The sequence below is a fragment of the Triturus cristatus genome, chromosome 6 (genome assembly GCF_964204655.1).
Source record: "Triturus cristatus chromosome 6, aTriCri1.1, whole genome shotgun sequence".
In the NCBI taxonomy this organism is placed as follows: Eukaryota; Metazoa; Chordata; class Amphibia; order Caudata; family Salamandridae; genus Triturus; species Triturus cristatus.
Window position 1 is genome coordinate 789,179,261 of NC_140589.1, and position 18,415 is coordinate 789,197,675.

At 43.6% G+C, this 18,415-nt stretch overlaps 1 protein-coding gene across 2 annotated transcripts in view; it reads left to right on the forward strand.

The window, feature by feature from the left end:
* The window catches only part of LOC146817881 (uncharacterized), a 415,767-nt gene that overhangs the window by 373,501 nt on the left and 23,851 nt on the right, over positions 1-18,415 (forward strand). For both annotated transcript variants that reach the window (XM_085611368.1, XM_085611369.1), the window contains exons 20-21: positions 3,247-3,331; positions 15,013-15,133. In XM_085611368.1, coding sequence (XP_085467494.1) covers positions 3,247-3,331; positions 15,013-15,133 — 206 coding nt within the window. The remainder of the gene's footprint in view (positions 1-3,246; positions 3,332-15,012; positions 15,134-18,415) is intronic.

Here is an 18,415-nt window from a genome sequence, read left to right on the forward strand (position 1 = left end):
CTCTCCAGAATAAACCACAAGTAACCCCAGACCAGTTTTACCTTACTTGGGGCTTGTCATTGGGGTGTAGCGTGAGTCCTAAGGAACAGTGAACACAGGACCTATCTCTGGGAAAACCAGTTGCAGTGCAGTTCAAATCAGGTGCAACAGCAACAAGATAATGGATATAATGCTTAAAATAATCTCAGCCAGTGGCAATCGCTTGGGCCGCATTCCAGTCTATCATTGTTTGCCTGCAATGCACTGTAGACAAAGTCCCACCTTATGTAAATCAGTACCGATCTTTTTCCCGAGGGGAACATCCCATCCCAATCTGCCAGATGAGACTTCCTCCAGAAAGGACCACAAGCAACTCTGATCAGTTTCGGCCCCTACTTGGTGCTGGTTAGTAGGGTGTAACTTTAGTCTAAAGGAACAATGAGCAGGAGACCTACGTTTGGGCATACCAATAGCACTTAGGGCATCAACTACACCAACAACAATGTGATGATGGAATGCTTGAATTTATCTCACCCACTGGCAGTCCTTTGGCTTGCATTCTAGTCCATCATTTCTTGCTCACCATGCCACTCTAGACAAAGGCCACAGCGCTACTTGTCCGATCAGACTGGTTCTATAGCCACAATCCCCCGCTCCTGTTTTTAAATATAAATGTTTGAATAGTTTATCTAAAATGGAAAGCTATGCTTTCAAATAATTTCCATTTTACTTTCTGCCACTTTGGTTAGCAAGTGTTATTACAGTAATTCCCGACAACACATCTTTAAGTGGTTTGAAGCAATGAAATGCTTGCATCATTTTAGAAATATGATTAATTCTTAAGAGCTAAAATAATATTTGGCCCTTGTTTAATATATACGTAATGCTAGTTTTAAGTATACGTTTTGTCAGTAACATCAGCTAAAACCAGGCAGTTGGCAGGCTTGAATTTCCAATCCTGCACAAAATCCTAGATAGGGTCTTACTTCTTACTTTGGAGGTGTAGAAGGAACCATAGGAATAACTGCAACAGCAACTTTGTGTTGTCTTTCTCCTCTTGTATTTGACGTTCATTTGCCACCAGTGTTTTCCTGGTAGTAAACTCTGTTACAACTTTTATTAACTAAGTGGCAGGTTTACTAATGACTTGCCTTGTCCTTGCATGACACAAGTAGTCGCAAGGCAACACTGGTCCATAACTGGTATTTACTTAACCACGCAAAGCCATTTTGTGTAGTTTGGTAAATACAAAGTGAGGCAGTGCATAGCAAAGAGCTGCCTTGCGTTGCTTTGCGTCGGCTAGCCATTACATAGGTGGAGCATTCCCGAGCATCCACCCATGTATTATGACTCAAACCCAGATTAACAATGATTTATAAACCTGGATTTGGAACAAAATGGTGCACCTACCTGACAGAGGTATAATTAGGAGAAATATCTTTTGTTCTCCTCATTCATTCCTCTTTGTACGTGTGCTACATTCTGCAGCACACATAGAAAGAGGAATATGCCTCTAAGGATTGTTTTTGTGCAGAAAGGTTTCCCTTCCTGCACAAAAAGAAGCCTGCCAGTAACACAGGCACCCTTCCACTACTGTGCAAGGGTGCCTGCATTGGATCTAGGCAGCACACAGTGTGCCAGCTCAAGGAGTGAGCAGAAATGCTCCATATCTTTGTAAATATGGAGCATTTCTGCTCTTTTCCTTTCACGCAACGCCGCACAGAAACTTTGCATGCTGCCTCGCGTTATGTGAAAGATTAGTAAATATGCCCCTAAGTATCTTTGATGGTGTCATATGGTATTAATATTACTAGAGAGCACATATGAGAGTGATATCCACTTATTAGCTTCACTGGTATACACACAAGAGAGTTGTTGGTTTACCCACATAGGCATGTACAATACATCACATGTGCATGATGTCTTACAAATAAAACAAAATGTTAAGTCAATGCATATATAGCTATTTGTGTTTTTATTCAGAATATGAATGTATTTCCTATCAAAATAAAATATCATTTTAAAATAAAATATAGTACTGAAGTGTGTGTTCCCTTTAAAATGAAATATAGTACTGAAGTGTGTGTTCCCCCCCTATAATGTGTTCCCTCATAAGTTCTCACAAGCTGTGGATATATAACTATCCATTGCACACCTAAAATAACCTGCATACAATATCCCTCAGGGATACTTGCCTTGTAATTGCTATACGTCTTCTCCTGGGGTTTAAAGAGCTTTCCCTTTGCTGCTTTACAACCTGTATTATTACACCACTATAAGGCTGTCATTACGACTGGTCCATTCATTTCTGATTCATGTGCAAACTACAGGGGCATATTTACAAAATTTTGGCTTAGGGCAGTGCCTCAAGCCTTCTAGCTGCACTGCCCTATGTCAAAAGAAAATGACAGGAATACGCAGTATCTACAAAATACAGTGCATTCTTGTCCTTTCTGCCTGCACTGGCGCACAAACTGCAGCTGAGCACCAACACAGGCACCCTTGTACCATGGGGCAAGGGTGTCTATGTTGTTGGCATAGTTGTTTTTTTGCAGGGAGGTGTTCCTTCCTGCACAAAAACAATCACAGGATATGTTTTCCTCATTCTGTGTGCGCTGCAGAAAGTTAGTTTTGGCGCTGCCCCAGATTTACGCTATGTTGTAAATCTGGGGCAGTGTAAAAAACCATGGGTGTTGTGTGGGAACACCCACAGCAACACCCAGGGAACACCCACAGGCACACCCACAGCAACACCCACGCAGAGTAAGGCATCGCCTTACTTCACATTTACAAGACCATGAAAAGCCACGCTCCAGCGGCGTAAAGGTGCGGCAGGGACATTGTAAACATGCCACTACTGTTTGCAAAGGGTTTCAGAATTACAAGTTGTGTGGTAGTTACCACATACTTTGCAGTTTTCTCCAGGTAAATTACAGCAGGAGCAACCTGTCAAATGTTACGGTGGGGAAATGCCCACGAGTACGTGCAGATTTTGGTGTGCAAACCACCAAAATGTGCATTTATGCTCCATTTTGAAGGACACAACTTGTAATAGGTGATAATAACCACTCATTTTAAATTCTGATCCCAGTGGTATCAGATTTTAAAAGGTGCAATATAAATTGCCTTCCAGTTGGGCCATTCCAAATGAGGGTCTAAATCTGCGTTAAGGAAAGAGACTTGCCATTCTACTGATAGGATCCATTACCTTATAGCTCGAAATGCGCAACTTGTGTCTTGTACAACTATTATTTCTTGTCCCCACAGGTCTACTATTATGCAGATGCTCAAACAACACATACAACGTATCCAAACGGGCTGGAGGTATTACAGTTCCCCAACAATCAGATTGGTGAGTGATATTAACATACTATTGAAGGAAGCTGGTGAATGTATTCCGGTATAGACTAAGGCCCATATTTACTACGATTTTGCATTGGGGTTACGTCACTTATTTGGTGCAGCCCCAACATAAGATACATTTTGGGACTCAGCAAACCACATAAACCCTGATTTGCGAGGCTTGTAAACATGGGTTTGCCCCAAAATGTTGCACCAACCTCAGGCAGGTGTAACTAGAAGATATATTTTTATTTTTCATCATTATTTCATCTTTGTATCCTGCCACTGCATATGCCCTTAGGGCCTCATTACAATTGGACCATGTCTGGTGGGAAAATATTTGCATACAATAAATTCTGACCTGAGGTTTACACATTTTTTCAAGTGCAAAATTTTTGCCTATTTCTTCTTTTTGGGTAATATGTTTTGCAATTAATTTCTTTCAATCTATTTGTTTATGTGGATTTGTGGCTTTTGTTCTTTTGTTTTTTCCTCCACACCTGTTTTGACTGTCAGTGGGGTCACAATATAGGAAAGTCGGTGTGCTAAGGACAAAGTGATAGAAACCCAGCACACCTAATGAAGACGTGATATTTTCAATCATTTTTCTTAACAGCAGCTAGCAGTTTTTGGAATCATACCGTGTTTAAAATTCGAAAGTCAAGGTGTTCCTTTCGTTTTCACCTTATTAAATATTTGTCTTTCTATTTCCCCCACCATGCTACGCATATCTGTTATGCCAATAATCTGTTTTTTTCATGGTGTATTTATATAACCGAAGGCTTTGCTTTGTATTTTCATGATTTCCCCTTCGTAAATATAATCCCAAACTGTTCTCTCTGAAATTGATTTGCAAATTTGTATGGTTCTCCGAGAAGATTCATGTGAATCAAGGCGATTCACTGGTCACATTGGGCACCACACATCCCTCATGGTTCAGAGCCGATGAGAAGATGTCTAAGGGGAAGAAAACGCAAACCTTTGTCCCGGGGAAAGAGGTATAGGTTTTGGATGCATGCCTTCAAGATGAAGCACGTTTATGGTATTTCTAAATAAACTCTCAAAGATATACTGTTTTGGAGATCCTATCATTGAATATCACCCATCAACCCTAGTTGTATAAGGAACACAGCAAAAATACATATTTTCAAATTTTATATGCCTAAATGGATCCATGCTTGAGTGACAGTCCTCCTTGATTTAAACCTTCTTCCCATCTACAGGGCTTTCAACAACATCTACATGTAACCTGTCCAAGTAAAACCTTCATGTCAGTATGCCATTAGCCCACTCCAATATCACATACTTGTGTGACTTAAACATCAAAGGCCAGATTTATTAAACTGCTGCATTGCCCTTTCGTCACGCAAGGTAATGCATGGGCAACGCAACACCAAATCAGGGTTATCAAGCCACGCAAGGCCACCTTGCGTGGCCCAGCAGTGCTTAGTAAATCTGGAGTAATGCAACGCAGCGTTCCATGGGTGGAGCATGGGTGCTCCCACACTTTCACCCATGGATTCCCAGATTTACAGTGAGTGGTAGGCCTGTAAACGCATCGAAATGCTGATCCTTTCCAGGGGAAGCATAGCAAGGAGAAATATTATTATTTCTCCTTGCTTTTTCTTCTGCAGAATGCAGCACACATGGAAAGAGGAAACAGCCACAGAGGATTCTTAATGTTTAGGAAGGTGTTCCTTCCTGCACAAAAACAATCCTGCCTGCAACACAGGCACCCTTGCATCATGAAGCAAGGGTCCCTGCGTTGGCACTAGGCAGCCGAAGGTGCACCATCGCAAGAAGAGGACAGGAATACGCTGTATAACGTTAAATATGGCACATTCCTCCGCTCCCCCTTTCACGCAGCACATCACAGCAAAGTGTCTTGTTGCGTTGTGTTGCATTGTATGAAAAATTGATCACCCCTCCCCTCAATAGAATACTTTCCATTGCACGCAGATAGACGGACCCACAGGTAAAATTAAATCTCTCAAATGTAAATGATCGAATTGCATTGGAACCCCTGAAACTTTCATTCCATTAAAATCCTGCAGAATCAAGAGACTGCTAAAAGGAATTCCATAGAGTGGTGCAAGGAAATGCAGACTGGAATCCATATGTCACGAGGAAAGTGCAACACCAGAAGACAGTCATGAGCACAAATGAAATCTAGAGCTGCAAAAAAAATCTTTGGAACCAGTCCTTCTATATCTAGGTCCTTCTGGCTTTGAAGCGACACCCCAGGCTGCATGCAACTCTATGCAACCCATCAGCAATCCCAGAGGAAGCTCAACACTCGCTGCTTAAGTACTCACCTTACCCACAACATCTGTAAGCAATTACACCCCTTACAATTCAGAACAACAAGCTCCGCTGGCGCTCCCTACGCCCTTGAAAGGCTTTCCATTCATATTCTCTATGCCTATATACGATCTTTGAGTCATATCCGCTTGTCATTGTATTCCAATGTATACCACATGTATTGCCCCTTTCTGGTACATTGTTCCACTGCTTCACTGAGCTAGGTCCCCAGTTCAAAACTGCCTCAGGTAAAACGAGTCATTGAAATGTTAAAAGCACATTCCACTTTTGAATAAATGTAGATCTCTCTGCAATAGGTTTTCAGATAGGCACTGTTATATTGATTTTGGTACTGACCGATGCCACCATTGTAAGGGTATTCTTTCCTAATTGTTTTATTAAGTTGAAACAATATTATGTAGTCTTTGTAATTCGCCATTCATAGGTCTACAATCTTTTGGTTGTTATTACGGAAATACAATAAGAGTGATTGTGTGACTGAGTGCAATGCACTTAATTTAGAAAACTAAACTCAATTGATACTTCTTACTAAGTTTTGAAATCTAACATCCCAGGCATATGTCATCCTACAATATGGCTGCCTTATACACATAACCCCTGGCTGTTCTAGTAAAATGGACCCAGCAGGATTTGACAATTTAGGATAGAACCCTTAGGGAAGGCAGATCAAATGAAGACAACATTAGGGATGTTGCAGCAAGACAGATGTTTACCAGGCACATAGGAGAAGCCAGAGGGCATCTTATGCAATTACTTTGTCTCACATTGAGAAACCTGAAAGGGTGTTACTCTTTGGCTATCTCACTAAATATTTCGTCTTTAAAGTGGTCAATTGTGACAGCTGCCAGAGTAGGAAGAGTTGCACTTACAATGGTAACAATAACTTTCTTTATTCTGGAAATGGTACCTTATGAAATCCATAGCTCAGTCAATAGTTCATCATTTCAGTGATCAACTCTATGAGTTAGCCAGGGTAAGAAAAGTTAGACTTAAAATGGTAACCATAACACTCTTTACTTTGGGAATGGTACCTTACGAGTTCCACATCATTCCATTGATGGAGCAGTCTGCAGCCGAACATCATCCAGAGGCTGCTAATAGGTATACGACAGAGCACTGCAAGTCCTCACAGACTATCTTGTGTCTCTGCGGAGGAGTAATCGGGTTCCTCACTCTCTCGTGTTGTAAATTAAATGTACTCAAACTCGTAATCTGAAGTAAATGGAACATTTCTAGCAAACATTCTCTCTCCTTCCTGCCTAAGGGCCATGCTGCCCTCTCTTACAGAAAGCACGTAGAGCAGCCGGCGCCGCGCCGGTAGCCACTCAGTCGGAGTCGCTGTCTGAATGGGTGAGTTCTGCTGACAGCAGCTCAGACGCAGCCACTGCAGGAGACTGAGAAATTCCCTGCCTGTGGTACACATACTTCGTCATAGTAGTACGTTTCAGTTCTCATTTTACGTCTGCTAGTATTTTCTGTTTCAATGAAGTTCAGCTTTAATATTTTGCTTTGCATCGCTGTGATTGAGAAAAAAAGGTTTGTAGCCAATTTTGGTTTTATCCCTAATTTCTGTTCTCTTTTCCTGGTGTTACAGTTACTAAACATTGGCACTCTATTTAGAAGAACATTTCAGAAATGGTATCTTAAACAGCAAACCTCTGGTACCGTACCACCACGAGAATTTTCCTCTGATTACATCACTTAAAAGAGGGTCTCTTTTTGACAATTTCATAAATATTCTGCAGAGTGTACAACGTATCCCTTATAGTGCTGATTTTAAAAATATTTTCTGTGACTAGTCTGTTACTGATATTCTAAACATTTTAGTATGCAGACCAACAGATGGTGGGGCCACAAGATAAATTAATTACTGTGCCTGCAAAACCCAACTGGGATATACATATTTAATTGAAAGGATTTTTTTTTAAAAAGGATAGCTTGTGTTAGAAATGGGGTCTCTAGTTGGCAGGGGTATGCACCCTTGCCCAAGTAGGGACCACCACGCCACTCAGGGTAGGTCCTAAAACACCCTGGACCACCCTCTGGTAGTTTGGCTCAGAGCAGAAAGGCTTCACTCCAAGAGGCTGTTGGTAAAGTGTTTATGTAACACACTCAGTCACCCAATGAGAGCACCGCAGGAAAAGACTCCACACAGGCTTAGAAAAATAGAAGCTCCTTTTTATATATCTAGGAATGAGGTCAAATACAATGAAATCCAACCAGGGGATCAGACGTTATAACGTTATGTCTTAAGTATGATTTCATGCGAGAAGTTCAACTGAGTCTGTTTTAGGGCCTTTACGAAAGTTTTAGGGGGCGTACAATGATTGGCTTCTCCCCCAGACAGGGTGCTTTTGTTTTTACGTTTTAGTCGTCTTGGGAGGTGAAAAACAGTGAATTCAAAGAGTCACCTTGATCAGCCAGGACAACAAAGTTCCACTTAGCAGAGATCAGGCATCAGGGCATGCGTTATCTTAAAAGGTTGTTGGCAGAACAGTGCTGAAATTGTCTGAACTCCTTCTAGGAGTAATCCGGTAATACCTTTGATTCAGTCTGATACACCCCCAGGCTATCCTGCTCAGAAAACACCCTGCAACTTATTCTGGGGAATGGCGGCCCGTGGAAGAGCGGTAATGCAGCCAGGCGTCAGGGCGAGACTGCGGTGGAGGTTGTACCTGGCTCGGAAAGAGTTTAACAGCCTCTGTGTAGCACGAAGTTCGGTGCCCGCCTTCTGTGCCTGACTGGTGGGTCCACTGTGAAGCAGCGTCGACGTGCGGGACTCCGGTGGGTAAGGCGGTGCGCAAATCCTGCGGGTTGACCGGGAATCAAGTGGAACTGCTTCCCATGCAATGCTGTGTCGGGAGGAGGCCGCTCGTGGAAGGGGGTGAGAGCTCTCCTTTGTCAGCCCTTGGTTTGCTGTCCTTTAGGAAGGAAGAGAGGTGACGGGCAGCTGGTTTTCCTCAGTGCCCTTGCTGGTGTTGGGCGGAGGGTGCTTTGTGTCAGTAGCGAGAGCGTTGCTTCTTCGGCCCCTGGTTTATTGTCTTTATGTCGTGCAGGGGAGTGAGTGGCGGCAGAATGCTGTTGGTACCGTCGCCGCTGTCAGGGGGCCCCTTGTCTCGTCGAGCAGAAGCCGCTCGGGAGGAAAATCTTTGCTATCCCCGAGATTCCCCACTAACCAGGGGGCCGGTCAGCAACCCTGGGAGTCACTCGGGAGGCAGTCCTCGTGGTTAAAGCTGGGCAGAGATCAGCAGACCGCAGGGCAGCTCCTTTCAGTAGCGTAGTCATCCCTTGGGACAGTCAAACACAGCCAGATGGCGATCCTGTAGTGCAGCAGCCTTTGCTCCAGCGTAGGTTTTTCCAAGTCCAGTAGTGTACCAAAGATGTGTGGTCAGGGCCCTATTTTTATACCCGGGTGCCCAGCTACTAGAAGGGGGCAGAAGCTTCTACAAGGGTTTTTGAGGTTCTGGGGTGTTCCCTGCCTCTAGTACACACAAAAAGAAGGGGTGACGGTATGGACTCACCTACCCCGAAAGCCCTGTCAATACTTAGTACACCAGAAGGAGTAGGGAGCAATAAAATCTCTATGTCTCGTGATGGCATGTGCTGTGTGTGCTAATACTGCCCTCACTCACACAAATGTGTGACATGCTTCATCATAGGGCTGCTTACAATACACCCCAGCGTAGCTACGCAGGAGGTGGATCAATAGGGTGGGGGAAGACAATACAACACAGAGAGAAACAATTTATTTCACAGTGGCTAGGAATGGTGGTAGTGAAAGTGCAGTGTGATGGGAGTTAAAACTAGCTTGGAAGTGTCACTGTGCCTAAGACTTTATTCCTGGACGCTCCGGCCAGGATTAAAAACATGAAGGATGGTGGTGATTGGGAGATGCAGTGTGCTCCTAATACCCCTCCTTACTGCAAGGTGGTCAACATGTTTCGGCTGTGTGTGTGGTCACACTACACAGAGGATGAAGGCAAGCAACTAGCGGAGGAGCACCACCCTTGGAGTAAGTTTGACTAGAGAGGGTCCCTTCTTGCCCACCGCCAGTTCAAACTTGAAATAGTGTTAAACTTGTAAATCCACTATTATCCTTGAGGAAATCCCTCGATACGGAACAACAGGGTTTTAAACATCCTCTTATTTCTACCTGAGGTGAGAGTATCATGTTACTGGGACCGGTAGAGTCCTGAGGAAGGCCAGCATGACCCTACACGAGGGGCACACACACACGGCCAAAACATGTCGACCATGTAGGCACTAGCACACCCAAAATGCAAACTTACTCAAAATACACACCAACATTTGGAAACCCGAATAGGGCAGTTTCAGTGTTGTTTCTTTGTATTTTGAGTAAGTTGTGTATGACGTATGCTGAGGCGCGATGCTGCATTGCATTACGCCCCTCGCACTACTATACACTGAAATATACACACTGACCAGTATGCCATTTTGCAATGTCTCCTGAAAGTGACGATTGCATTAACAGATCGCTTGGCAGGCACTCAGCACTTCACCCCACATTTCTTTTAATAGTGCAGCATTCTCAATTGGTTTAGAAGCACGCCTATCAAACTACCGCAACCCGATCTCAGCTTACGAGTTAAACAAGTTCTGCAGCCGTAGCAATGCTCTGTAGGCATGGTGATTAAATAGAAGCCTACATTCATAATAAAAGTCCTAAAAGTCCTGTATTTCAATTGTGTGTTTACGAAGGGCGGGAGGTGGTGGGGAGGGGACTGCACAAGGATATCAAGTGAGGGCGAGGGCCACCCAAAGATTAAAAATAACAAGCAGTGGAGGAGGGAGCACAGGGTAATTCCAGATATACAGGTTTGAGACCCAAACTTGAAACGCTCCATTTTTTAACTGCATGTTTGCGATCAGTGCACATAAAGCAATGTGAAAATCTTCCCAGGATATGTCATCGTATAGCTGGTGCCACACCCGCTCCGGTGCAGGGAAGGCCATGAGAACTCAGTGTGCATAAATCCAAGTGCTCTGCGTTCTACGGGAGTCCCCTGAGGTGTGAAGCAACCTGTGACAGAGGAAGAAAATCTGCACTTAGCCGTTACAGCTCATTCATCGGAACTGCCTAGAGCCCATCAGAGTGCACTCGCATTTCAGTTAGATGGCCTTACATACGTCGGGACTGCGTGCACGGTGCTGCTTACTCCGTGGGAGATAACTTGGAACAAGCACAGACAAGCGCGGTCCCGAAAGTGAAAGCGACGGCGCTGGGTTAATTAGTAACCTGATCCTGGAATGCAGCTGGCACCCTGTGCGCCGCTGCTCGCTCCGCTTGCTCCTGAGACCCATAAGCCATGGGAGTGAACGTTTACAGAAAAGGCGGGACATACCCCCGCCTTTGGCCATTTGTGTGCTTTTGTTTTTGAAAGCCACACGCAATGGTCAATAAAATGTGTGGGAGGAGTCCGACCCACACGGAAAAGTCCCTTGGATGTCTGGAGTTATTCCAAGAGGCCCTCTCCTAGGGCAGCGCATGCTCGCTGCGCTAGGCTCGACCTAAAAATGGAGGGGTAGACCGCCCTAGAGCTGACAGGTCCAACAGCTTGGGATAAAAAAAGGTGATTTAAAGTCATGGGCTATTTGACAAGTATGTTATGAAAAGCCACAGAGCGTTCATAGAGGGTTGTTTTGCCTTGGAGAGTGAAACAAAATTGTATAATTCAGGCAACAATATACATGTAAAGTTAAAAGAAGTGAAACATGTTGACTCTATACATGTTCTTCCCTTTTAACTTTTGCGTTTAATGGATGTTTTCAGTTGTAATAGGACTATAAATGAATGATGACTTGATTTAAGTAACTTCCTATTTTGTATGTGTCATGTAACAGATGCAAATCCCTAAACAATGTGTTATATATTTATGAATGAGCTTTGACCTCAAAATGCATTTAGATATTTTTCATACACTAAGGTGTATTGGAAGTACGCCTAAAATGTATCATATTTAATTATAACGATCCACCAGTGATCGGATTACTTAACCGGCCTGGGTTTTATTCATTTGCAGAAGGGTTCCATTTATACAATGTGCTTTGTTGCTCCATTTGCTTTAGTAGTAGTAAGCACTATGTTGTGTCAGAAAAAATCAACCTGTGCATTTTATGAATATAGATTTTTTTTTTCAACCACAAAGTGGCTGAGTTTCAATAAATAATGTGGAGCAAAAAAGCATATTCTAACAGTATGTCATATGATGCTGAATTTCACCGCGAGGCAAATTAAGTAATCCACCCGGAGGACTTTGACATTTTTATTACAATAAAACTATATTAAAAGTATCTGAAGTACCTTTAAGTAACAATTTTACTTTTTAAATAACATGATCTTGGTATAATATCTATTGATTCACAGATGAATTTTAACTTTATTCACAAATTTGTCAAACGTTTTTGGTGTTTCTGGTTGGCAAGGGTATGCACCTAGCCAGGCAGAACCCACCACTCTAGTAAGGGCAACTAAGTTGCACACCAAAGATAACCTGTGCTCACCCCCTTGGTAGCTTGGCACAGAGCAGTCAGGCTTATCCCCATAGGCAATCTGTAAAGTGTTTGCGCAACACACTCCCACTAGTAACACAATAAATACACCACAAAACAGACTTCACACAGTATTATATAAAAATTGATTGTATTGTATATAACAAATAGACCACAACAACATAAACCACTAATTACTTTGCCAAACAGGCAATTGTCACAACTTCACAATGAGTTGCAAACATCATGAAAAAACATGACTGTGCATATTATTATGGTCAGAACATAGTACTAGTTACCCTGAACCACACACAGTAGAAACTATAGAAATGCAGTACATTCTCTTCTAGATCTACCTGGGAAAAGATAGCATTCGTTATCTCGGCAAATCAGGGTAAAACAATGCGAATTTCACTTTGCATGTTATCACAGCATATCAGGATAACCCTCGTTGTCTGGCACAAAAACAAAGTCACAGCGATATAAATCAATCCCGTATTCTATAGCTTTCATCCTTTCAGGAATTAGGAAAAACACTGTGCTGGTTAATTCAATTGTGTTCCTTAGGTTTTCCAAATATGGACCTGCACCACTCTCGGGGTCCACTCCAGAGGTTTACACCACTAGTGGAAAGCGGCCTTAATGCCCTCACCACCACAAGGACTGACGCTAATGGGGGATGGGGCACCCACAAAGAAAAAGATACAGAGCAGCGAACCTCCTTGCAGCGGGGGCTCCCAAAGCAGTATGCCCATGGTTCTTAAAGAGGGAAAGAGGGAGACTCTGGTCAGCCCATCTGGATCAAGGCAGACCGCTGCAGTTGGAGATCTGAGGTTGCGACCTCTGTCCCAAGGCCACACTAGGGCTCACAGCTGGCTCCGCCCTCCAGACAGCGGCTTTGGCTGGAGCAACCTCCCGAAGTGAAGCTCTGACTAAGGTGATGCAGCTTTGAGGAGGTAGCCCTCACTTCCTGAGCATGTCTCGGAGACCGAAATCAACAGGGCAATCATCGGTGATGCGGCACCTGTGTAAGTAAATCAGGAGGTCGGGTTCAGCAAACAACAACAACACTGGGGATTTATAAAGCGCTCCACACGTGCTTCTTGCAGGTGACTGGTGAAGCTGTATTTAGAGTCTCATGCCCCTTGTGGGCAGTCAGCAGTCCCAGGAGAACAACTGGGGGTAGGAGAGCTGAGAATAAGAAGCAGGCCAGCACAGCCGGGTCCTTGTGGCAAAGTGACAATCCTTCTTGCAGCCCAGCAGGCCACAGGCCAGCTCAACAAGCAAGTCAGTCCAATGGAAGTTCTTCTTGGGAGCATAACAGTTCCTTCTGGCAATGTCCAATCAGTAGAGTCAACAGCATCTAGTTACAAGTCCACGCAGTGTCTAAAAACATGTCAGAGTCCTATATTTATACTGAACGTTCATCTAGGGGAACTTCAAAAGAATCTTAGAAGTACACAACACCCCCTTTTAACTCAGCCCTGGCTCCAAACGTACAGTAGTGGGTACATTAGCACTTTTTGTGAGGTCAGGATACACCTATACAAATGTAAGTCCGCCCGCCTCCCTCTCTCCCAGCCCAGGAAGACCATCAATATGTAGATGAATGGAGATGCCATCCTATTACATCCAACCCTTCCTGTGTGATGACTGTCTGGAAAGTATGTACCAAGTTTAGCTGTCAACCAGGCCCAGACATGGACTGTAGTCAGGCTGCAAAGCACATAGAATCATAAGTAGAGAGAAATGCCCACTTTCTAAAAGTGTCATTTTTAAAATAGTAATGTAAAATCCACCTACACCAGTAAGCAGGATTTATCACCACTATTCCAAACATACCACTCATGGCAACGCTACTCCTTTCAGATCAGGAATTACCACATGTGTACCTATAATGAAATTCCCAATGCTAGCTTATGAGAGAAGCAGGCCTCACAGCAGTGAGAAACCAAATAAGCTTTTTATCGCTACAAGGACATGCGACAAAATAAAGACACATGTCCTACCTTTTACCTAGAGAGCACCCTGCCCATAGGGCTACCTAGGGTCTACCTTAGGGGTGGCCTATATGTAGTAAAAGAGGAGTCTGTGGCTTGGCAAGTAACTTTAAATGCCAAGTCAATGTGGCAGTAAACTCAGCAGGCCATGCAGTGACAGGCCTGAGACAGGTTTGAAAGGCTACTTCTGTGGGCGGTGCAAGCAGCGCTGCAGACCCACTAGTAGCATTTAATTTACATGCCCTGGGTATATGGGATACCACTGTCCAAGGGACTTACAAGTTAATAAAATATGCCAAACAGGTGTATACCATATTTAAAGTAGAGAGCACATGCACTTTAGCACAGATTAGCAGTGATAAAGTGGCAAGAATTCTAAAGGCAACAAAAAGAGGGTCAGACAAATACAGGAAGAAGGCACAATGTTTGGGGCTAACCCTGCAAAAAGGGCCAGGTCTAACAGTTTACTTAACAGACTTCACATACACTTTTTACACTTTACACATCAACTATTATACTACTATAGGGTAAACATTTTTCATATGAAATAGTGGAATCTCTGAATTCTCTCTTGGTGAATGAAACACTTATTCTTGGGAGATACATGATTTGACTATTTTTAAGAAACATGAATTTGCTTATTTTCTATCAATGTCTATATTATAGAGTACAGTTGTTTGCCCAACGTATTTTATTGTATTCTGCTACTATTCAATGAAGAGACTTTTTTATGCTTATGCTACAAATGGATTTTTGAACAAAAATGGTAATCTACGTGCTTTCATTGGATCACTCACCAAAGCACAAAAACGTTTAGAACACAAAGTTAAATGTCCATGTAAACATTTTGTGTCCACAGAAAAACACCACATTGATGGCACCAAAGAAATAATTTTTCCTGATCGAACAGTGAAACATTTATTTGAAGATGGGCGTGAAGAAACCACCTTCCCAGATGGCACCGTGGTAAAAGTAGAAAAGTGAGTCTTCACTCAAACTTTGTTGCTGTTGCACTTGTCTCCCTTAATCTTCGTAGCTGGTAGATATTTGGTTACTGATTGATTGAGAAGTGAGCCCTGGGCAAGCAGAAACCAAAATCCTAGTCAAGGCAGTAGCAGATTCTACTGGAAGGGAGTGGTTGGGGGGAGGGGGGGGGGGCGGCGTAAGGAATAAAAGAAAAACACTTACCAGGGCCGGCCGGCCGCTGCCTATTCTCCGCCTCTTCTTCCTGTCTCCAATAGCAGCAGGAAGCACCCGGGTTCCCAGGCTCCCCATAGCCATTCACAATGCAGCAATGAAGCGTTGTGATTGGTCTGAGCGCCGTGGTTCTGCGCTGAGCTGGGAACTGGAACCCCTTATGTCTGCGAACTTCTTCAATCAATTTATAGATTGTTCGAAATCAATTTAATTGGTAAGCACATACTTCAAATTCAAAGTAGCACTCTGGTGCAAATGTTAACGCTCTCCTGCGCAGGTGTTCCATAGGATTTGCACAGGAGAGAAGATGCATTGGAGAACCAATTACAACATGTTCTTTATTATCCTCCTCCACCTTCCTTAACACAGAATATTTCAATAAAATATATCAGGGCCATTTTATACTTTGTGCCTGGGGGCACGATGGGCATGTGCGCTTGCTTTGTGTGCCCTCAGGGCACTGTGGTATTGCAGAACTTACGCTTGTGCTGCCCCTTCTGTTATACTGATAGTGTTGGTGCACATGTAGCGCCAGCCCTATTTTGAGAGCGTGTTCCCTTATTGGCAGGGGTGTATGGCCCATGCAAATGAGGAAATCCCTTTGCCTCTGTGCCTGCGCCATATTACAGACGCAGGTACAGAGCCAAACATGCCTTTAGGAGGCGTTCAATAAGTTGCTTCAGAACAATGCATATTTTTCTTGCATGGATGGGGTGGTGCTCGTACCTGCTCATCCGTTATTCTAGAGATCTTTTCATATCACCCTATGAACCAAGGACTTCTATCCCTCACAATATTTTCTATGCCCTCTGCTTCTAGGGCTCCATGTAAGGAATAAAGCAACATCATTGGGAAACTTTGCTTTTGTGTCATTCCATAATTTGATTACTCTTTTAGAAACACAGAGACAGCCCAAATACATTATGTAAATATTAGACTCTTGATTAATGTTTGAAAGCAGATGCCCAGTTACAATAGGTTCTCTCTGATTTAAGCTGTTCCTTTTTCTGATTCATCTCTGCTGAGTAATCCCAAGAATCATGAATGGAACAGTATCCTCCATCCAAAAATACTCCTTTTGGTAATATGTGTTTACTGATCATCTCTAGCTCAACAATAGCAATGGCTATGTTGATGCATTTTATGCAGACCAATGTCCATTTCTGGAAATGAGGATAAGATGTGCAGAGTTCCTCCTCTATAATCTCTATAGATCTTAGCTCCACATGCATGCCAGACTGGTCTTTATGGGTCTAGGTTAGAGATAGACTAAGTTGTCTTGCCATTTCAATGTTTCCTAAATAAAAAAAATAAAAAAATACATACATAGCAGGATTTGGGTCAGCCGTCTTCATCAATTGGTCTGTTAACTTGTAATTCATATTTTGCATGATTTATAAATGCGGGCCAAGCTGGTGGTCATTTATAAAGCATCGGCAGGAACTGCTGTGACGGGCGCTCCTGTCAGTGCATTTTACTGTTTGGTGCAAGGCTCCTTCGACATGATGGAGCCTTACACCAAACAGTTTTCTTTTTGTATTTTTAAAAAGTAAATACCATTTCTCCCAGGGGACATTATTACTTATTTAGTGACCCTCACTGCCAGGGCTTATCTGGCGGTGACAGACAGTCAGAAAAACGGCTATATCTCCAGCTATACTAATTGTGTGGACAGACAATTCTCTCATAGCCCTTACTTCGTCAGCCCATTCCAGAGGCTTGGCCACAGTGATGAGAGTAATCACCGCCGTGGCCAAACTTAAGGCCTAACCGCATCAAAATTGGGCGGGTGGACCACTGCATTGGCAAGGAGGGAATACGTCGCAATGGAATCCCCTCTCCAGTCACGGCCGACGTTAATTGTGGGTGGGGGGGTGGGGAGGGTTGCGCTGGGAGGGGCATGGGGGTAAATGAAATAATGCATTTTAAAAACGTACCTTTCCACCGGCCCAGTCCCGCGTTTTAACAGCTTGGGCTCCTGCTCCTACTCTCCACTCCAGCAGAAACAGGAAGGAGGCAGCCTCCCTCCCCTAAGCCAATCACAATGCTGTAATGGTAGCGTTGTGATTGGTAGGGAGGCTGCCCAGCTAGGCGCCTATGGGGAGGTCATTTTCTCCATGTAGGCTGCATTGCAGCCTGCATGGAGAAAGGGCAGAGTGCGCATGACTGGTTTGGGAGGCCCCAGAGGGCCGACCAAACCAGTCAGGCTCACTCAGGAGTGGGCACACCACTCCTCCCCACCCAGCCCTGTTCGTTGAGCAGTCCCACCTGCCAGCAAATCAAACACTTCTGCTTTCTCGCTGTGCGAGAAGTAGAAACATAAAATGGTTAGCTTAGTGGAGGAGCTGACCCCCTGCCCCTCTCCCCCAATGTATAAATCGGGTTCTTGATTTATTTTGGATATCCTTGCAAAAAAATAAACAGATACAACAAATTCATAGCACACTTGCGAAGGCCAGATCTATTTGCTGTACCAGTGTTTGTTTGGCACTAGAATATCATTGTCAGAAAACAATCGGTCATAAATATTTTGCCCTAAATATCACTTTAAAAATATTGCCCCATTGCATTTCATATTAGGAAATGTACACCCAGTGGGGCGATATTTCTGTAAAAGATATTTAGTATTCAACATTTATGTCAGACACAATTACTGTGAATTATGTTCTGCTATACAGCCATCTCTTTCACGGTTTTGAGGCTATGTTACACACCGTAGAATGAACAAACATACACATTTTTAGAAAATGTTACACACATTCACACCCACACATCATTATGAGGATCAGATATTGACCATAATAGCGTGTATTTACGTATTTACTATGGGAACCGGCACTCATAGCATGAGTTACATATGCTCTCTCTGCCCCTGCCCCACACACAGCACCCCCACTGAAGATTTCACTTTGACAAGGACTTCTACATTAACTTACATATAAAGAATGCAATATCATATCACAGAATGCAGAGTATAACAGATGGCCTGTGACATCAAACAGGACTTACCATCACCAGGCGCACAAAGTAGACAAGAGCGTCTCTGAGCCCTAGCTAACTTGGTG